The following is a 22542-nucleotide window of genomic DNA, read 5'->3' on the forward strand; positions in this document are numbered from 1 at the left end:
TACATCGAAAGCTAAGTTAATATTTCATAAGGCGTAAATCATTGCTTATTGCATAGGGTTACAATATTACTTTCCATTTGATATAAAACAACAATCAGCATATAATATAGATTTTTATCACATTTTTAGATACAGTTTGACTACGTATATTTTATACCTCCCGGGCGCCTAATGAAACTTAAACTTCACTTGTCAAGTTAACTAAAACCTCATTATTCTGTTTTTGTATAATGTTTCATTTAACAACAAAAAAACACACTCAAAGTTGGACATTTCCTATCACCCACTTTTTTCTTTTAAGAAGAAAAATAAGTAGAAATTTTAGTGAACTTGACAAGTGAAGATGAACCAGGGAATTGTCCTTTGTCAAAATATGTCAAAATGTGGGGAATGGTCTCTATTTGGGAAAATGTCATCACGGTGCCGTCTACACCAAATTGGTGCCATTTTCAACACATGAAAAGAGTCACCTTTTCTTGTTAACGACGCCGACTGCTGTCCACTGTGATGTCGTGTAGTAATATTCCTTAAAGTTTAGTGACTGACTAAAATGTGCAGTCATTCTGTTCGTTTCGTGTTAGGTCTCGGGCTGTAAACAAATACTGAAGAAAAGTAACACTGGTGTTTAGCCATGGCGCTTACTTTGACAGAGGATCTGATACGAAGCCGTGTCAGTTTGTCACATGACAATCTCGGTAATTATATTTAATGCGTATATCTGAGTATATCTGTGATTTGCAATTGTGACATTCTATTGTCTCTATCCGTTTGACATGCGCCCTGAAACACGCAGTACATTTGCTACTTCGCCAATGTAGGTCATGTCTTGTCAATTTCAATCGGTTTGTTTTTGTTTTGCACGTGGATACTCAACAACAAACAGTTTCATCTGTCACATTCGGATAGTCAAGTAATGATGTTGTGATCACAATCTGAAAGGATTCCATTCCTGTGAATTGTTTCAGTTCATGTTTTGCATTTTCACTGAATATGTTGAAAATACATGCCATAACATGTCCACTGAGGCGGTGGGACCCCGGCCCACACAGGCGATACTCGTAATCGGATTATATGCTGGTCTCAGGGCATAAATCACACAGCAGTCAGATGTACAAGCACACAACAGTCAAACTCCAAGAGAATGGCCACAATTATAAATCAGGTGTAAATAAAATCCAGGTGTGGATTAGGTCTATACTGGATAGCCTGTAAGGGTTTTTAGTTTTTTCTGAATAGATTTTAAAGGGGCACTAGACTCTGGCTACTACCCGGCTGTCTAACATTAGACTGACGTGACTCAATTAGTGGCTAATGCAGTTGACCATGACAAGAGACTCGGCCACCGCCTGTAGGACAGAGGAAATACACTTTGAGGCAATATCTATATGCATTAGGGCTGGGATGAGTCCAAATTACCTGCCCCCCTATTACCCGCCCCCCCTATTACCTGACCCTACCCGGGTACCCACTGTAGGTTTCAGGAGCTGTCTCAAAATGTCCGATTGGGAATTTTTTGTGGTTTAAACATATTTTCATTTCAAAAGAAATCTGGATCGGTAAACAAGCAAAACTTACTTATGTAAATACCTCTCCAGGTAATTTGGAACTTTTTTAGCATAGCCCTGGCAAAACTTAGTTAGATACATGTATCAAACAATCTGGTCATGCATACACTGAAGTTGACTTAAGTTACATCTTTATTCAACCATATGAAAAATCAAAAGGAATGGATGCATAGTCAGAAAGAAAAACAAACATTAGTGACTTGTAGTGTAACCATAGATTTTGAGATAAGTTTAGTCATTACACAATATATCACGTGACTAACCACGGGTCAGGGTAGTCCTGTGGGTACCCGGGTCCTACTCAGTACCCACCCGACCATGGTACCCGAGTTACCCGTCCCAGCCCTAATATGCATATTTCAATAGTTACCCATGATCTGTGAAGTTATCGATATCACAAAGGGCGCATGTTCATTAAGTTCTTTGACCTAAACAAACAGACAAAAAGAATGGTGACAGCTCATCGGATTCTGTTGTTTGGAAATATCCCTGCAGTGTAAGCATTTTCGGAGATTTCTAAGTGTGTGGATGATGAGAGGACTAAGATTTATAGGGATAATAATGTCCATTCAACAGACTTAAAATATTAAAAGTAAACATTTGATTTATTTCAGGGCAGAAAATGAAACACCATGTTGTCATTGCATATGGTTATTGTATACTATCGACTATAAGATGTAAACTGAACAAGAAGAAAGTCATCAATGTCCCCCTCCCGTTGGAATATGCTAGATCAAACGATGTATATGTCGTATACCCCATTATCCCTTACCAGCTTTGTGAGTAATCTCACATTATGACAGATGGATAAATTGCAAAAAAGAAACCCCCATTTGAACCTTAGTTCAGATCTAAAAAAACCCATCTTAATAGCAAAAGCCACCAGTTCAGCACTTGCCTGAAACAGAGAAACAAGAAACATTTTATGAATTATGCCCCGGAAATTATCCCTACCCTTTTTTGAATGTCAACTTGTTGCCATGGAAACACATTTGTACAAAACGCCAATCACTGGATGATGTACAGTTCGTTCAGTCATTGCTATGGTTAATTAAGAATTGAACGTCAGTTTGGATGGATTCACCTCCGAGCTTGCACGTTCAGTTGGTATGATTTCATACTTTGTAGTTTACTGGTCTCGCCAAATAATATTGGTACAATGTTTGCTTAAATTTGAAGTCCTCTGGTTTTGCCGAAGAACATTGCAACTATGTTATTTTGTCGGTATTTGCCGGCTCTTGGTCACAAACGTTTCCCTACTCATACTCAGTTACGCAAAGAAAAATAGTTCTTTGAATATATACAACATAATCTAGAAATATGTCAACATATTAATATGATTCTCTGAACAAATTAACAAGCAATATTTGGGATAAATCAAATCTTAAAAATAGGTTACAGGAAAGTTTCTATATGACGTCACATAAGTTTGTAAAGAGGTTCATTTCGAGTCGAACAGGAGCATGAGGATGAAATTTATACTTAATTATATTCCTGATAAATGCAGGTATTAAAAAAGAAAATAGAAAATCGAGTTGATTGTAAACACCGATCGAGTATTTGGGGAAACCCCCGAAAGTAGTTCCGGCAAAAGTTCACACAATCAATTTCACCAAAAATTGTTCACATCATGTGAACTTTTCTGTCCGTTCACAGGAGTGTGAACTCCAAATACGTGACTATCCATTCAGCCAATCAGCATGAAAGAAACAGTGTAAACTTTAAAGTATAAAATTATTTATGTTTATAACAAACTCACTTATAATGAACTGGCAAATATAACAAACACAATTCTTGGACCCGGCTATTTGCTGTATAAATGCTGCATATATGCTTATGACGAGCTGCAGTTATAACAAACTAAAATTAGTGGTCCCTTTGAGTTTGTTATAACAGTTGTTTACTGTAAATGTTGGTGCTGATATGGAGCACAAGGTCAAAAAAGGTCTGAAAAGGTCAAGGGTCAAGAAAAGTCAACATTGTAACCTTGCAGATTGTAAACCTTTAGGGCATACTTAATCACATATGCTTGACCAAAATTATGTTTGAAAAACAGAAATAGCTTAAGTCACCCGTCCTTGCCAACAATGTAATGAAGAGGGCAAAGGCGGTGAAGATGGTTTTAAAATGGTTTATTTGCTGTAAAAGATTTTAAGGTCTTCCCTCGTCTGTAGTGTGACAAAAAGTGACATTTGAAAGTGTCCTTGTCACACCCCAGGTATGTGCACAGACAACAAAAAACGACAGGCGAAATTGTCCCCCAAACGAACAATTCCGCCACAGAGGGGATTCCACTTACTGGGGTTAAAACAGGTTTCCGGTGTTTGAAACTCTGCACAATTTCAACGATCATGATGATCGGCCTGATGCCCAGTATGCCTGCTTCTGCCTTGGATTATTTAAAACAATATGTCTTTTTTCTGTCTGCTCATCCATTTGATTACCGTGTCCACAAGTTATGTCACCTTAGGAACAACACGGAAGATGCCTTAAGTTGTTTACTCAGGGGATTAATCCCTGAATTTATTGTGTAGAATGGGGCAGGGGGCAGCTGGTGTTTTATTACCCAAACAGGATGTAAGTAATAAAATGCTAATTACTGATTGTTAATTGTTACTTTAAGTATGTCAAAATCAAAGGTCAATATACACATTTAACAATATGTGCAATGTTGTTATTTTTGTTGGATTATCAGAAATAGCAGAAACAGTATATGTGAAACGGGACGAAAATTCACAGGAGAGATTAACGCGGCAAAGATGTCAGCCATTGAAAACAGTTGTCACTGCTGCAGCGGTAGCTTTAGGCCACGCCCCCAAATAGGTTTGTTTTGGGCGCCGATTACGGAGCGTGTGATTTCGGCACTCTTTTTTGGACATTTAAATACTTTCTATGAATATTATCAATCTTTTCCTCTCTCCAGATTGACTAAATGTATCTAAGAAAATTGATATTCGCGGCAAAATCTCAATCATTTGATTCACTTTAGGCCACACATGCTTTTATTTTTCGTTTCATGGCCGCCGCCCCTACTGAAAAGCAGCTGTTCCACAATATAAATGAAACATAAATTTTTAATTTCATTATGTCTCAAACTAGAAATATAGACCCTCTAACATGTCTAAAACAATATAAAATGTTATATATAAATTCCATGTCAACAACACTATCAGTGATTCAAGCTGCAGTTTTAACTCCACAGCAGAATGACTTTCATATAAATAAATAAGTGATTGATGCAGCTATTTATTTTCATTTTTATTTCGACCGACCTTGTGTGAAAAAGCTGGAATAAATCTGTGAAAAAATTAATAAAGTGTGGCCCTACTTGCCTTTTAATCATGTTAATGGTTATAGCAAGATGAGCCGGAGGAACTTGGCCCCATTGGGTTTTGCTGTAGACTCAAATCAAATGAAAATATATCATTTTGTTGAAACTATCAGGGTTTCAGATCGGTCCATTTTGTTGCACATTGGCTAATTGTAATCCAAAATGTCCTAAAGATTTTTTCAAATGTGATAATGATATAGAATAATGTCCTATAAAAAGTGGGTAAACGTATTGACATGTCCTCTTGCCCTGTGTCCCAGCAGAATCCTGGGAGTTGACTGAAATTAGTCTTCCATTCAGATATCCATGTTGGAAGTGTCACTGATGCCGTAGATGGTAATAGAGCTGAGTATCACCTGGTGCCTTGCGATATGATTCGCATCACACACGGACTGATGATAACACTAGTGTCACGATACACCACATCAAATAGTAACAAATGATGAAGTCACTGAAATACAGCTCAAAAACCTCTTTCTTTGTACATTTATTTATTATCTCGAAAACTTTAACAAAGTAAAGCACAAGAACAAAGCAGTTTTAAATGAAAGAATGGTTATTAGATGTAACAGTTACATGTGTAGTTGGCGCGTCCGTCCTCAGCTACCATGTCCTTGTGTTCTGCCCTGCTTACAGGTGGCGCTATACTACTTCTGCCATTATGGGAGGTAACTCTATTGGTTCCTGTTATTTATAGCGTATTGTGATCTCACAAACTGACGATTCAAGTATTGTGTTTACTGAAGTATCAATGATTTCTTAGTCATCGGTGAATTGTTACAGGCCTAGTGATTACGGTTATTGTGATTACGATAAATAATCTGGATTCAGAATGGGCCAAGAGTAAAGGCAGGTTCCTGGACTGGCAGGGTTCCGCTGAACAAGTGTGTTTGTGTTTCAGAGGATGTCAAGTCAATCTCTCTACCTGGGACGTACCATGAGAAAATTGTCAGCATCGGCAATTCTTTACGGAAATTCAGCCGCCTTAAGTCCTTGGATCTGTCCCGGAACGCCCTGGATAACTTAGAGGTACCGAGTGATGAGTCAGCAGGGAAACTGTTCTGTATGATACGGAGCATGTTTTGTACAAGCCTTGGCACTGTACATTGTATCATGGAAGATAAGCATTATGCCATGGAAGATAAGCATTATGTCCATGGAAAATAAGCATTATGTCATGGATGATAAACATTATGCCACGGTAGATAAACATTATGCCATGGAAGATAAGCATTATGTCATGGAAGATAAGCATTATGTCATGGAAGATAAGCATTATGCCATGGAAGATAAGCATTATGTCATGGAAGATAAGCATTATGCCATGGAAGATAAGCATTATGTCATGGAAGATAAGCATTATGTCATGGAAGATAAGCATTATGCCATGGAAGATAAGCATTATGCCATGGTGGAAAAGCATTATGTCATGGTATATAAGCATTATGCCATGGAAGATAAGCATTATGCCATGGAAGATAAGCATTATGTCATGGTAGATAAGCATTATGTCATGGTATATAAGCATTATGTCATGGTATATAAGCATTATGTCATGGTATATAAGCATTATGTCATGGAAGATAATCATGTCTTCAGTACACTTTGTGTTGTATGTAATTCTTATGAATATATTCTGCAATATTGAACATTTCGACATGGTCCTTAAGATATGATTATATGTTTCAGGGTTTAGAGAATCTCAAACTGTTGGAAAAATTGAATCTGTATCCTTGCTGGAGAAAGGTTGAACACATAGTTTCTGAGTGCATGACGTGCAGGATAAGCGTGTGACTGATTCAATCTCATTAAAACCAGATCTTAGTTCTCGCTATCGCTAAACAAAGATCTGAGGACATCCCATTACGGGTCACGTCAGAACGACCTTTCATCCGACCAATCAAAGCGTCGCTTACCAGATCATGAAAGTGAGAGTCAGAATGTGTTTCTAATCATACAACCTCGAAAACGTTCACACAGGGTATTCCGAACAACAGTAATGGCCCGTAAGACTGATTCCGTCAAAATTATCGTCTATCTCTCGCTTCCGTGGGATAAACATTTGAACGGAGGAGGCGTTGCACAGTACGTGGAAGCACTGCCATACAATCTCATCCATATATTAGACATTCCGGGATGTTCGTTTGTTCAGTTTTCAAAATTTTTATCGATAACTGTGTCAACATATTTTTCAAGCCTAGTCTTACATGAAAGTCGCCAGGTTGAAACGAGTGCCGTAAAGCTCAAGAAAGCCTCTTTCTAACTGGCTGATGTCAACTTCTTGTTAGTCATTTCAGTTGTCGGTCAAAGTTCGTGAAAGGTCGTTTCTGATGTGACCCGTAATGGGATGTCCTCAGATCTTTGCTTAGCGGCAACGAGAACTTAGATCTTATTTTAGTGAGATTGTGACTGATTTGGAATTTTCGTATCAATATATCGAGTCCAAATTATCATAATGTATCACTATGTCGATTAATAATAACATTAATTATTCTGTATGTGTGTAGATAAAAATGACCAATGCAGACCTGTAATTTAAAGCTGAATATGAACCAGGTCGATCCATTAAATGCTGACCGACCTGGCTGACCACTAGCAGTAAGGACTGCTTGGTAGGGAGAAGTTTCCCCACACTGTTGAGAAGGTTATCACGTTTGTCTGTTGCAGCCTAATAAGTCTTGTTACATGTGTTGAGATGGGTGTTGGGTTAGCCTAGTGGTTAAAGCGATGACTCACGCCAAAGTCCCAGGTTCGATCCCCACATGGGTACAATGTGTGAAGCCCATTTCTGGTGTCCCCCGCTGTGATACTGCTGGAATATTGCTAAAAGCGGCATAATTGAACCATGCTCATACATGTGTTAAGAATCAAAACTGAACATTTTCATAAAAAGTCCTAGTTAGCTGTTGTTTACTGAAGCCTGCTGAACTAGGAAGTAACCTCTTCCCCATCACACCCCGCTGCCTTAACTGCACCAGCTACTACAACAACATCAACAGCCTGGAGGAGCTGAAGAGGCTGAAGCTGAACACCAGCCTGAAGGAGCTGGACCTCCGCCTCAACCCCATCACCCGCAGCGAGCCCGACTCCCGCCTCTACCTCATCCACATGCTGCCCAGTCTCCAGAAGCTGGGTAAGACCAGTGACGATTCATGTATCTGGATAACCTTGCGGATATACTGATATCTTCATTGTGCTACTGATATCTTCATAGACCTACTGATATCTTCATAGACCTACTGATATCTTCATAGTCCTACTGATATCTTCATTGACATACTATCGCCTTCATAGACGTACCAACGTCATTATAGACCTAGTGATATCTTCACAGACATACTGATATCTTCATAGTCCTACTGATATCTTCACTGACATACTATCGCCTTCATAGACGTACTAACGTCATTATAGACCTAGTGATATCTGCACAGACATACTGATATCTTCAAAGTCCTACTGATATCCTCATGGATCTGCTGATATCTTCATAGACATACAAACATCTTCATAGACATACCAACGTCTTTATAGACCTACTGATATCTACATGGACCTAATGATATCTGAATAAATCTACTGATAACATTATAGACCTACTGATATCTTAATAACCCTACTGATATCTTCATAGACCTACTGATATCTTAATAAACAGACTGATATCTTCATAGACCTACTGATATGTTAATAAACCAACTGATATCTTCATAGACCTACTGATATCTTCATAGACCTACTGATATCTTCATAGACCTACTGATATCCTCACTTATCATATAATGGATAGGTTTCTCAGCAGGATAAAGCCAACGGATAAAAATGATATCTGTTGGGGTCATATGCAAATAGAGATGCAAATAACAAAAGTCAGGTAGGGGCTACTGTCATTCAGCGATTGAGTCAGAATTAACCATCGGGAATCAGGAGAAACTACTGGAATAATTGCTATCATTATCAAAAGAATAGTCTTATATACTGAAAATCAGTGACCAACTGTGACGTATCTAAGACATTTTACAAGTTTGGGCAACATTGGAGATATAAATTGCAAAACAATTTTGCGAGGACACTTGCTTAGCGGGAACAGTTGCCATATCTGTGCTTGTAGATCTCTGTGGCTTGGAAACTTTTCGGCAAATTAAAACAGTTGGATTTGGCCGAAATATGTTTGAATTGTTACCTTGTTTTGTTTCGTCGCTGTGTGTCCATCTGACTGCACTTCGTAATGTTATGGCAGGACAGGCAGACTCTAAACAAACGTGACGTCTCATTGACTAGGGTTAAAGTAGCTTCCCTTTGATAAAGGGCCAGTACTCTAGCCGTAGTAGCGGACAGACCGATGGATTACCGGAAAGGGCAAGTGGAAACAATTTGTGTAGGCAATTTGTAGTGCCTATTTGTAGTTACGCAGCTGTATAAGACACAGGTTTCTGTTGGAACTATATTGACTGTTGTCGCAGTCCGACCTCCACATCACTTACCTTCTTACTAACTATATATATATATATATATATAAATGTGCACATTCCTGGAAAACTTGAAATATTTAGGTAATGTTTGCGAGAGATGGGAGGAGATTTTTTGAGCACAGAATTGAAGATTGACATTATATGCCAAGGCTTGCTAAATACAATGTTTATTCCTAATACAGGATATTTACCACCCCAACCTCTATATACAAATGTACCGTCTGATATCTTCATAGACCTATTGATATCTTCATATACCTATTGATATCTTGTAGACCTATTGATATCTTCATAGACCTACTGATATCTTGTAGACCTATCGATATCTTCATAGACCTAGTGATAACTTTATAGACCTATTGATATCTTCATTGACCAATTGATATCTTCTTAGACCTAGTGATATCTTCATAGACCTATTGATATCTTCATAGACCAATTTATATCTTCTTAGACCTAGTGATATCTTGTAGACCTATTGATATCTTCATAGACCTAGTGATATCTTCATAGACCTATTGATATCTTGTAGACCTCTGTGGTTCAGGGTATTTTATTAAACAGTTGAATTTCAGTTAAAATACATGTGTATGTCTGAACTATTACCTTGTTTCATTTTGTTGCTGTGTGGATTTGTGACTGCATTTTGTAACATTATGACAGGCTAGGCAGACTGTAAACAAACGTGATGCTTCATAGACTAGAGTAGCTTCCCTTTGAAAACAGACAATGAAAGCCAAGTTGAATAAATGTGTGCCTGTATGTATTTACACCACTGTCTAATAAAACAAGTTTCAGTTGGAACTATATTTACTGTTGCAGCGTTAGAAATTGGCACCATTCCTGTAGTCCTTACCAAACTGCTCAGTAGTAAAGGTATCCTAAGGACTAGTAGAAATTGGCCCATTTTAAGGGTTTTGCTATATGTTATCATTATAAGGACTAGTGGACAAAAACTGTTAGTTTCTAACCCTGCTTTTGTCACTGTCCTCCTGGCTAATGACTGACCATCTGACGTAATGTATTGATGCACACATTCCAGAGAAACTTCAGGTTTTTCCACAACAGAATTTCAGAATAACACTTTATGATATGAGGTTATCATGCTTGTGTATTTTTGAATGGTAAATATCCTGTATTGAGAATAAGCACTTTGCCCGTGGCAGGTAGCTTTTCTGTTCGGCTGCTTGAAATTTTCCTCCACTTGCCCAACTGTTAGATAATTGTAAGGCTACAGATTCAGTTTTATCATAACTCCTTGTAGATTCTCAAGTAATTGCTTGCATTATTTCAACTGAATCAAGACATGATTTGTCTCTTATTTTAGCGACTTTTCAAAACTTTTAATGTCTGAATGCAGGCGGGAACACTTATGAGTCACCTGCCCGACTGACTTAGGGGGATTTAAAATTATTTCTTGTTGAGTCAGTGGAGTGTGTTGCTGTGTTCAGATGACCGGGGTGTCCGTGACCGGGAACGCCAGGCGGCCTTGGTACACTTCAGCTCCAGTCAGGCAACAGAGATGACACACCATCCCCCAGAACACGACCTTCCCAAGAAGACCACCCACCCCAGAGCCGAGTTTGTGAACAAGTTGCAGAAGCGACCCACAGGTACAGCAGTGGACACTGTCTGTAGAGACGTTAAGGATAACACAAGTAGCTGGACATACCATACAAATAATGTACGAGCTAGCAAAGCCTTTTGTATTGAATGTTCAGTTGCAGCATGAAAGTAACAAAAAACTGCATAATAAGATTGACATACAACCTGAGATTTAAAATAAATAAATGAAAATATACACAAATATGCTGCACAGAAATTTCATGCAGTAAACCTGGAAAACACCCCGAATTTATGGGTTTTCTTATGCATATTATTCGCAGAAATGGTTAGGTTAGTAGTTGATGTGAGATCTTCAGTCCATCAGACCCGTGAAGATCCGGGGTAGAATAGGTCTTCAGCAACCCATTCTTGCCGTAAAAGACGACTATGCTTATCATAAAAGGCGACTAACGGGATTGGGTGGCCAGACTCGCTGACTCGGTTGAACCATGTCATCGATCCCAATTGCGTGGATCGATGTTCATGATGTCAATCACTGGATTGTCTGGTCAAGACTTGATTATTTACAGACCGCTGAGTGCGGCTTAGAACAACAAACCAACCATCAGTCCATCAGACCACGTACAGCAGGGTAGCCTAGTGATGTGTGGCATGTTATTTACCTAAAATGGTGTAATTTTAGAACTAATCCAAAATTGTTAAGTATTGTAGAACTGTTATGATAAATAATGCATGTGGAGTTATGCTGAGAGTCTGTATAAGATAGGTTCTCTTCCCAGCCGAGGGGGCAAAGACAAATCCTTAGTTTACATGATGAGGTATGAACCCCAGATCTGCCTGGACATTAGGGCTGGTTATGGATATAAATCACCAGCCCTACTGGACATCAAGATGAAATACTGTTGTGGCATCATTCTCATTCACTGCTGCAGTCCTCGATGATGACGATGTTGCGGTGTTGGATCTGATCGCCCACACGGGAGGTGACCTAGCCCAGCCCCGCCCCCTGACCGGCTCGGCAGCCCGACAAGACAAGGCAGAGGAATACACCCTGGATGGTAGGTTTCATCATGCAGTATTATGTGAAGAAACATTAACGATTATTTTAAAGTATGTATTTTAGTTTATGTCTTGTTTAATGACAGGTTGGGGGGTTCTATTAGAGGCATTAGAGAAATGGAGTTAGTGAGTATGGTTTTACGCCGCTTTTAGTAATATTCCAGCAATATCACGGCGGGGGACACCAGAAATGGGCTTCCCACATTGTACCCATGTTGGGAATCGAACTTTGGTTTTCGGCGTGACGAGCGAACGCTTTTAACCACTAGAAATGGAGACTTCACATACCTGAATGTAACCATGGTAACAATGTCATTACTTCTCCATCATCTCTGAGCATCTCAACTCGGTGTTCAGTGTCTGGGTAAAGTCGACCCTGTCGGTATGGTGTTCAGTGTCTGGGTAAAGTCGACCCTGCCGGTATGGTGTTCAGTGTCTGGGTAAAGTCGACCCTGTCGGTATGGTGTTCAGTGTCTGGGTAAAGTCGACCCTGTCGGTATGGTGTTCAGTGTCTGGGTAAAGTCGACCCTGTCGGTATGGTGTTCAGTGTCTGGGTAAAGTCGACCCTTCCGGTATGGTGTTCAGTGTCTGGGTAAAGTCGACCCTGTCGGTATGGTGTTCAGTGTCTGGGTAAAGTCGACCCTGCCGGTATGGTGTACAGTGTCTGGGTAAAGTCGACCCTGTCGGTATGGTGTTCAGTGTCTGGGTAAAGTCGACCCTGTCGGTATGGTGTTCAGTGTCTGGGTAAAGTCGACCCTGCCGGTATGGTGTTCAGTGTCTGGGTAAAGTCGACCCTGCCGGTATGGTGTTCAGTGTCTGGGTAAAGTCGACCCTGCCGGTATGGTGTTCAGTGTCTGGGTAAAGTCGACCCTGCCGGTATGGTGTTCAGTGTCTGGGTAAAGTCGACCCTGCCGGTATGGTGTACAGTCTGTTTCTGCTTCAGGCTTGAAGAGTCTTGACAGTGATAAGCTGAATCAAACAGACCCACCCAGGGAGTCCAGACCAGACAAGGTGAGTGGTAGAGTTAGGTCTAACGCTGTTGCCTGAGGACATCCTATAACGGGTCACGTCAGACTGACCTTTCGCGAACTTTGACCAACCTATGGAATGACTAACTTGATTAAAAAATTAAGAACTGAACAAAAGAACATTCTGGAATGGCTAATAGATGATCTAGATTGTATGAATACAGTCATAAAGCCCATAACTGTCATTCAGAATACCCTGTGTGGTTTTTTTCGAGGTTGCACAATCAATAATCACATTCCAACTGTCACTTTCATGATCTGATAAGTGATGCTCTGATTGGTCAGATGAAAGGTCGGTCAGACGTGACCTGTAATGGGTTGTCCACAGATCTTTGTTTAACGGTAGCGAGAACTAAGATCTGATTTTAATGAGATTGGGTTCATCTATAAAACAAGGCGAAGAGTTGGTCCTATTAAATCATGTTAATGTACTCCGTTGTATGAGTACTTAGTGATTGATACAGACTCATGATGAGAATAAGTCGGTGAAGTCTGAGACTGTCTCTGTGATTCCAGAAAGCTGAGGGCCGTCGCCCCAGATCCTCCTCTGTTCCGGATGAGGATGAGGATGTGATGTCTGCCTACAGGAAGCGCTATCCCAACATCCCCAACGTGCTGGCGTCAGACGGAGACCGAGGAGGAGACAGGAGGAAGAGGTCAGTCTAACTGGTTTTCTTGGTTACAGACACTGTTCCCTGGATCGCTATATCTGGGGCTGGTGTTTGGATGATGATGATGATGATGATGGTGATGATGATGAAGATGATGATGAAGGTTGAACTGTTTCAGAGCGGACCCGAATCTGGAGTATGCGGACGAGATGGATGCCTACACCAAGTACAGGAGTCATGGCTACTTCACTCCTCACCCTGGTGCAGGTATGACATGCTTCTTGTCAGTGTGTGTGTGTGTGTGTGTGTGTGTGTGAGTGTGTGTGAGTGTGTGTGTGTGTGTGTGTGTGTGTGTGTGTGTGTGTCTGTGTTTGTGTGTGTGTGTGTGTGTGTGTGTGTGTGTGTGTCTGTGTTTTAGTGCTGCCGTTCCACCTACCCAGTCTGTCCATCTATCTGCCTGTCTGTGTCCCTCTGCCTGTCTGTGTCCATCTGCCTGTCTGTATCCATCCATCTGCCTGTCTGTGTCCATCCATCTGCCTGTCTGTATCCATCCATCTGCCTGTCTGTATCCATCCATCTGCCTTTCTGTGTCCATCCATCTGCCTTTCTGTATCCATCCATCTGCCTTTCTGTATCCATCCATCTGCCTATCTGTGTCCATCTGCCTATATGTGTCCATCTGCCGTTCTGTCCATCTGCCTGTCTGTATCCATCTGCCTGTCTGTCCATCTGCCTATCTGTGTCCATCTGCCTATCTGTGTCCATCTGCCTGTCTGTCCATCCATCTGCCTATCTGTGTCCATCCATCTGCCTATCTGTGTCCATCCATCTGCCTGTCCCTGTCCATCTGCCTATCTGTGTCCATCCATCTGCCTATCTGTGTCCACCTGCCTATCTGTGTCCATCTATCTGCGTATCTGTGTCCATCCATCTGCCTATCTCGTGTCCATCCATCTGCCTATCTGTGTCCACCTGCCTATCTGTGTCCATCTATCTGCGTATCTGTGTCCATCCATCTGCCTATCTGTGTCCATCCATCTGCCTGTCAGTGTCCATCCATCTGCCTATCTGTGTCCATCTATCTGCGTATCTGTGTCCATCCATCTGCCTATCTGTGTCCATCCATCTGCCTGTCAGTGTCCATCTGCCTATCTATGTCCATGTATCTGCCCATGTCCATCCATCTGTGTATCTGTGTCCAACCATCTGCCTATCTGTGTACCTATCTGCCTTTGACTGTCCATCCATCCATCCTGATCTTCCGAAACACAAGAAACATATCTTCCATCAGCCACATTTTGACACCTTTTTCTGAAGATGAAGACGACCTTGAAGTGAGTCAAGTGCCAACGGAACGTGAGTCATATCCAGAACCTCCCAGAATGCAACATGAGAGGGGAAGTGAGGCAGAACAGAGGCTGAAGCAGACGGGACAGAACCACCATCGGAACAACAGTGCACCGAGGCAGAACGCAGAAGTAAGCGATTCATGTCATATTGACATATTTGTGGCTGTTGATGTCCCCCCATCATGCTGTGTTCACAGTGGGTTCATAACATGGACGTGGAAAGGGTCCTACTTATCTTTCGTCAGCATTTACTTCCCTAAACTAATATTTACTGTGATGGGTGCAGAATGATTGACTGTCCAGGTAACCATGGTAACCAAGTGTTCATATGTCTGCAGATTGAAGAGACCCTTCAAGAGCTGGGTATTCCTAAAGACTTGCCACAAGACCCTCGTCAGACACAAGAGGAGAACGCCATCAAGGTTCGCCTGGAGCAAAACCCACAAGGGAGGGAACTCTTGTTCCGGTTGATGGACCTGGTAGACCGATATTGGAACGGGACCAAATCTCTACATAAGAATGCCAAGTTCAAAGGTAAAGTGTCTGAGTGGTGGAGTGTCTGAATGGTGGAGGGTCTGAGTGGTGGAGGGTCTGAGTGGTGAAGTGGTGGAGGGTCTGAGTGGTGGAGTGTCTGAGTGGTGGAGCGTCTGAGTGGTGGAGTGGTGGAGCCTCTGAGCGGAGGAGCGTCTGAGAGGTGGAGCGTCTGAGTGGTGGAGTGTCTGAGTGGTGGAATGTCTGAGTGGTGGAGTGTCTGAGTGGTGGAGTGTCTGAGTGGTGGGGCGTCTGAGTCTGAATGGTGGAGCATCTGAGCGGTGGAGCGTCTGAGTGGAGGAGTGGTGGTGGGTCTGAGTGGTGGAGCGTCTGAGTGGAGGAGTGTCTGAGTGGTGGAGTATCTGTGTGGTGGAGTGTCTGAGTGGTGGAGTGGTGGAGCCTCTGAGCGGAGGAGCGTCTGAGAGGTGGAGCGTCTGAGTGGTGGAGTGTCTAAGTAATGGAGTGTCTGAGTGGTGGAATGTCTAAGTAATGGAGCGTCTGAGTGGTGGAGCGTCTGAGAGGTGGAGCGTCTGAGTGGTGGAGCGTCTGAGAGGTGGAGCGTCTGAGTGGTGGAATGTCTGAGTAGTGGAGCGTCTGAGTGGTGGAGCGTCTGAGTAGAGGAATGTCTGAGTAGTGGAGCGTCTGAGTGGAGGAGTGGTGGAGTGTCTGAGTGGTGGAATGTCTGAGTGGTGGAGCGTCTGAGTGGTGGAATGTCTGAGTAGTGGAGCATCTGAGTGGTGGAGCGTCTGAGTGGTGGAGTGTCTAAGTAATGGAGTGTCTGAGTGGTGGAATGTCTAAGTAATGGAGCGTCTGAACGGTGGAGCGTCTGAGTGGTGGAATGTCTGAGTAGTGGAGCATCTGAGTGGTGGAGCGTCTGAGTGGTGGAGTGTCTAAGTAATGGAGCGTCTGAGTGGTGGAGCGTCTGAGTGTTGGAATGTCTGAGAGGTGGAGCGTCTGAGTGGTGGAGTGTCTGAGTGGTAGAGTGTGTGCTCTATCAACGCTACCTTTCAGATGTTCACTATTATAGAATGGTAAATGACTTAACATGGCATGTTAATAACAGATTGTTAGGCTTAAAACTTAAACCCTCTCACCCACCCACTCACTCACTCACTCACTCACTCACCCACTCACTCACCCACTCACTCACTCACTCACCAACCCACTCACTCACCCACTCCCTCACTCACCCACTCACCCACCCACCCACTCATTCCATAACTCACTCACTCACTCTTGCAGGCCTTGCGTTGAACCAGCTGGAGAAGGTGCTGATGGGCAATGGCTCTGTTCCTGCACAGACTCAGAGAGAAGTGCACCACCTCCACGAGCAGCTGCAGCGACTGAAAGACGACAACATCGTGCTGCGCGACCGCGACGCTCGGAACAAGGCCAACTTGGACGGGTCGTCAGCCAATGAAACACATCTGAAGAACTCCCTCCAGAAAGCTTACCAGGATGTGGTACGTGGTGCAGCACAACAGTCTATGGAGCAGACACATAGCCTCAGTTGCCCTCAAGTTGCCCTCAAGTTGCCCGTCCTTGTTTCAGTCAAAACATTCTGAGGCAGTAGAGTTAGGATAGTCCATGTGCTACAATCCCTCTGTGGAACAAGGGCCTGGCACTCTCTAGGTTGCATTGATGTGCAAACTTCACCAAGACATTGATGTTGACACTGATGTCGCTGTCGATACTGATATTGATGTTGACACTGATATTGACACTGATGTTGATATTGTTGTTTATATTGTTGTTGATATTGTTGTAAATGTTGACACTGATGTTGATGTTGACAATGTTGTTGACACTTATGTTGATGTTGATGTTCACACTGATGTTGATATTGATGTTGAGATTGTTGTAAATGTTGACACTGATGTTGATGTTGACACCAATGTTGATACTGATAGTGATATTGATGTTGATATTCCAGGAGACTTTGCGGGACCAGCTTGACAAGTATGTCAGTGAAAACCGGCGGTTAGCAAAGAAGCTAGACAGCCAGGAGACATTCTCGAGCTATCAAGGGGGTGCTGCTTCCTCCATGTCGACTGTGAACCAGACACAACTAGGTACGCACATGCCGCCACTCTCATGTCTTATCTATGGAGTATGTGGATATTCGTTACAGTCTTCTTCTGGAAAACTCTACTGATTTTGAGCATTCAAACATTATGCCAGTTCCAGATACAGTAAACTCGTTTATAACAAACTTGCGGATGTAACGAACTGTTGTTTTGGTCCTAGCCATTTGCTGTATATAAGATGTTTATATGTTTATAACGAACTAAGGTTATAACAAACTAAAACTAGTGGTCCCTTTGAATTCGTTATAACCATAGTTTACTGTAATTTTAAAGAAATAATTATCATTTTGAACTTCTCTTATTTTCTATGTCAAATTCAAAATGATGACAAAAGTAAACAAGTATAATATATATCTTTGTCCTTGACGCCCACCCATAAAGTGATGCCCACCTAATGTTTCAGACGACCTACAGCGGCAGAATGACGCCCTGCAACGCGAGATTGAAGGCCTGCGGGGTCGGCTGAAACAGTTCGCTCAGATGCAGGAGCTGGCAAATATGCTGCAGGACAGTCACAAGTAGGTCACGGGTCACAAATAGGTCACGGGTCACAAGTTGGTTTGTTGGTTGATTTGTTGTTTTACGCCGCACTCAGCAATATTCCAGCTATATGACGACGGTCTGTAAATAATCGAGTCTGGACCAGACAATCCAGTGATTGATATCATGAATATCGATCCATGCAATTGGGATCGATGACATGTATCAACCAAGTCAGCGAGCCTGACCACCTGATCCCGTTAGTCGCCTCTGACTACAAGCATAGTCGTCTTTTTCAGCAAGAATGGGTTGTTGAAGACCTATTCTATCCTGGATCTTCATGGGTCTAGGTCACGGTCACAAGTAGGTCATGGGTCACAAGTAGGTCATGGGTCACAAGCTGGTCACAGAAATAAGTTAGTCACAGGTCAGTAGTAGGCCACTGTGAATACCACATGTGGCACAACCATTTCCAGAACTGATGCAGATCTAGATACAAGAAAACGTCTTTAACATCGGCTATTCAAGTAAACACTAAAACATTAGCTCTTAAGAGATATTATTCCAACAAACAGATTAACAGATTAAGAAGAAATCAGGCAAATAATAACTACTGAATTGATAAGAATACATGACAAATTAAGAAACACATTTATTGAAATAAGAGAAAATCGCAGTGGAGATCCATTATCTTATTTACAAAGATAGCATCTGTATAGGAGGCCTGCTTAGTTCCCAGGAAGCCTGCATACATCACCATGTCCTTCACAGTTTAGAAAATCATTCGGCAGCCAATTCCAGACTTTTGTAGTGACTTTACCAAGGGGTTCTCTGCTACCTTTTGGGATATGATACATATCCTGATACCTAGTCACCACGTGATACGTATCAGGACACACATGTTCGATACTTGAGGTTTACACCAGTAGTTGATATGGGAGACATAGTCACCCGTTTGTTCATACGGAATTGTTTTCAGCTGCCGTGGATCTTCTGTACTGCCCATGTCTTACAGGAATAGTTCCATGACTAACAATCAATAATATATGTTGCCAGGTCGCTAGTGCAGACCAACGACCATCTGCTGAAGGAGATGAGCGACACGCGACATCGACACATGGAGGAGGTAAAACAGCTGCACTGGAGCTACGACCAGCTGAAGAAGACCATGAGTTACCTCCCCTCCCACAACAACTCCAGTGTGTCTGCGGGACGGTACACGGACACTGAGATGTGAGAGCTGTGACACTGGCCGTGTGTGCTCTGACACAGAGGAACCTCAAACCTGGCTGACCTGCTACTTCCTGGCAAAAGTCTGGCGAAGGTCAACTTTGTAAAGCTTATATTTGAATATAAACTTCACAAAGAATGCAGCCATTTCAAAGTGATACATTGAAAAACACAGACACATTTAGATAAAATGACTCAATCTGTCCCAATGTGAGGATGTTCATGCTGTTGAGCAGGGACGATTGATTTGTCTCAAGTTGGAGGAAGAGGGCTGAAGGTCAACTTGAACCTAGATGTAACTATCGCCAATTAGCAGTAAATCTTACACTATCTGCAATCTAGAAACTGCCTAAATGTTGGTGAGTCAAGTCTGAACCATGATGTACTTACTGTGTGTCAAGCGAGGTGGCGTCCTACCCACCTATTGATACAGTCAACTCTCATTCCATCACTGGGGCCAGGATTTTATTCTTTGTTTATCATCATTTGTTTTCTGACAGCTCGAATTGTGTTGAGTACAATTCTGGATAGCTAGATACACTGTCTGCGTGCCATGTTGACTGAACAGACAGTTAGATCATGTAGCGAGATGATAACATCTCAACAATCCGGTGATGAAGAGCAGATGTCAGCAGTGGGGTGAAAACGAACATGTACATAGTACAGACTTACTATTGGTGAAATATGTTTGTGTGAAAACATCAGATCTGCCTTACAGCCGCAAGAGAGTTAACTGACTATAAAAGTCTAGTTTCCACCCTCGCTTAACTAGGCTGGAATTTCTGGGCTCAATTGTATCGCCATCAATTGCTATTATGAGTTATGTCCCTTCTATGCCCCTCCTATTGACCAATCAGATTCCACCTCCCATATCATATCCTACGTTTCAAATAAAATGGCATCGTGCAGACGATTTTGAAAACATCTGTTAAGTTGTCGGAACACTAACGTTGCAAGTTTTTTTAATCGACCGAAATCTGCACAGCAGTTTATGGACCGGATATCGATTTCGTTAGGGATTGGACTATGCATTAACTCATTAGTCCAAAATATCCAAAATATGTCCAAAATAACTCCATAATTCCAGCCTTATTCAGCAAGGGTGGAAACTGGACTTTTATAGTCAGTTAACTCCCTTGCCTCGAGAAGATGTACGACAGACAGCAGTGGTTCAGCATGGTAACGCAAATTGTTCACAAGCTCCATTATAACAAGACAAGCAGATTACGTCCTATGAAGCTATGACGTCATGATGTCTGAAAAGGCTGACCGACTTGTATAGGCTTTTACAAGACAGTGTCAGGCCAGTCAGATAGCTGGAGTTATTCCCTGTAATGAAGAAGGCTACTTGGAGAAAACAGTTTATCAATGTGTCATGACCCCTTGCCGACACTTTAAGCTAGTTGCAATTCATCGTGTGCTTAATAGTTTTTGAGGAAATTGTGAAGAAGAGTTTACAAGTACCACCATTGATCATGTTCACAAGCTTGTGTGATTGATAGTAGACGTGGGATGGTTGGATCATTGACTTGGCCATGTGGAACTGAAGATAAGTGACAGTGTGAGTGAGAGTTGACTGTATCTGTGAACTGTAGAAGACGGGTATTCACTGTTTTGCTCACTAGACAATCTCAAGGAGAAGTCTTATTGTTTACAAATCTGTGAAGATCTAGGTTAGAACAGGTTTTCAGCAATCCATGCTTGCCGTAAGAGGTGACTAACAGGATGGGGTGGTCAGACTCACGGACATGGTTGATGCATGTCTTCGATCCCAATTACGTAGATCGGTGCTCATGATGTCAATCACTGGATTGTATGGTCCTGCCACGATTATTTAGAGACTGCCATCATATAGCTGGAATATTGCTCAGTGCAGCATTAAACAACAAACATAATGCTAACAATGATGTCACACAGGTGTGCACGGAATAGCGCTGCAAGGATTGTACTAATTCACCTGACACCGCTCCTTGCAACATATTCTGCCACAATACGAGTTGCATCAGCCGGCTGTCGTGTGCTGGGAGGATTATTTGTACAATGCTGCATCTGATGGTGTGTACTTTGTTCTGTTGACTTTAGTTTCAACAGGTTTTGGTCGTCATCTCCATTGATGATGACGACTGATAGCACTCCTCACAGTGGCATGTGTGGAGACTCCACGCACCACCACAGAGTGCAGGTTCCAGCTCTGGCACTACAGCAGATGTTAGCGCCGAGAACTAAACAGATTACATCCAGATTATTCCCAACAAGAAAGATCAGGGAATTTTATTTGATGAAATAATTGATCATACAAAATATTTCCAATGATTTAGGTCAGTGTCCTTTTCATCCTGTCTCAAGTCTGGCATGTGTGACGTCTTACTGACATGAGTGGTGGCTGGTGGAACGTTACTAACCTTTTGGTTGCTGTTTGGCAGATGACCGACCCTAACCCCTGAAAGTGATGATATTAGGTGTTACGAGAGATGGTTGTTGTCTGTCAGGTTCGATGTGTGATGAAGCTCACGTCAGCTTCCTCACTGTTTGTACTGACCCCGGATGTGAGTGTACACACGGTACAGTGGTAAAGTAATTGTATCCTGTGTGTATAACGTATCCATCAACAAGATAGGTATTGATATATATGTATACATAGACCTATATGGACATTTGTGTATCCTATTTCTAAGATTCCTTAGAAATAATCCTATCTCAGTAGAAAACTTCATCCTTAAAAGTTTATCTCCAATAAGTGAAAATGAAATGTTTTACTCATTTATTGATTACTATCAAATCATTTGTTAACACGCCGTCTTTTTCAAAGCATAAAACACTAACTTGAGGAAACCCATTTATAATCAATTTAATGAGTTCCATGTTTGTGAAGCCGTTATAGCCCAAGGCCCAGGATTCCTAGCTGTGCCTGGTTTCTGCACATTCTAGCCTCAGTCAATAACCTCGATGTTAGGATAGACCCATGTAACCTCATGACAACCTCAGTGTGCTGAGTTTGCTGAATATATCCAGTATTGAAGAACTTGTCTGCTTCCTCTCTTACCTCCCACAGCCTCCATTGTGTAGAGCCAAAGAAATCAGTGGACTGAATGTACATGAATGATGTAATGTATGAATCTGTACAGGGTTATTATTTATTGTGTTCATTGTTTGAATATTTCTATTGTATAAAATAAATGTGATGCAAACTCTTCCTGCTGCCTGATGTTTTAAAGACCGCATGACTGAAAGTT

At 41.9% G+C, this 22542-nt stretch overlaps 1 protein-coding gene across 1 annotated transcript; it reads left to right on the plus strand.

The window, feature by feature from the left end:
* The first annotated feature begins 607 nt into the window (after positions 1–607).
* Positions 608–22502, plus strand: LOC124152212 (centrosomal protein of 72 kDa-like). Its single transcript, XM_046525053.2, has 15 exons — positions 608–695; positions 5798–5925; positions 6586–6623; positions 7875–8029; positions 10820–10981; positions 11867–11992; positions 12937–13004; positions 13538–13677; positions 13811–13899; positions 14950–15110; positions 15320–15515; positions 16755–16975; positions 17446–17584; positions 18003–18117; positions 19136–22502. Exons 1-15 carry the CDS (start codon positions 632–634, stop codon positions 19314–19316), a joined length of 1983 nt encoding a protein of 660 aa, XP_046381009.2. The 5' UTR covers positions 608–631; the 3' UTR covers positions 19317–22502.
* Positions 22503–22542: the final 40 nt, after the last annotated feature.

Source organism: Haliotis rufescens, unplaced genomic scaffold (genome assembly GCF_023055435.1).
Source record: "Haliotis rufescens isolate VD_foot unplaced genomic scaffold, xgHalRufe1.0.p SCAF_30, whole genome shotgun sequence".
Lineage (NCBI taxonomy): Eukaryota > Metazoa > Mollusca > Gastropoda > Lepetellida > Haliotidae > Haliotis > Haliotis rufescens.

Bases quoted from the DNA above. Each gene is read 5' to 3' on its own strand.
- LOC124152212 (XM_046525053.2), top strand. From the start codon at position 632: ATGGCGCTTACTTTGACAGAGGATCTGATACGAAGCCGTGTCAGTTTG. The intron at 15,111-15,319 runs GTAAGCGATTCA...ATATGTCTGCAG, and splicing joins CACCGAGGCAGAACGCAGAA to ATTGAAGAGACCCTTCAAGA. The intron at 15,516-16,754 runs GTAAAGTGTCTG...TCACTCTTGCAG, and splicing joins TAAGAATGCCAAGTTCAAAG to GCCTTGCGTTGAACCAGCTG.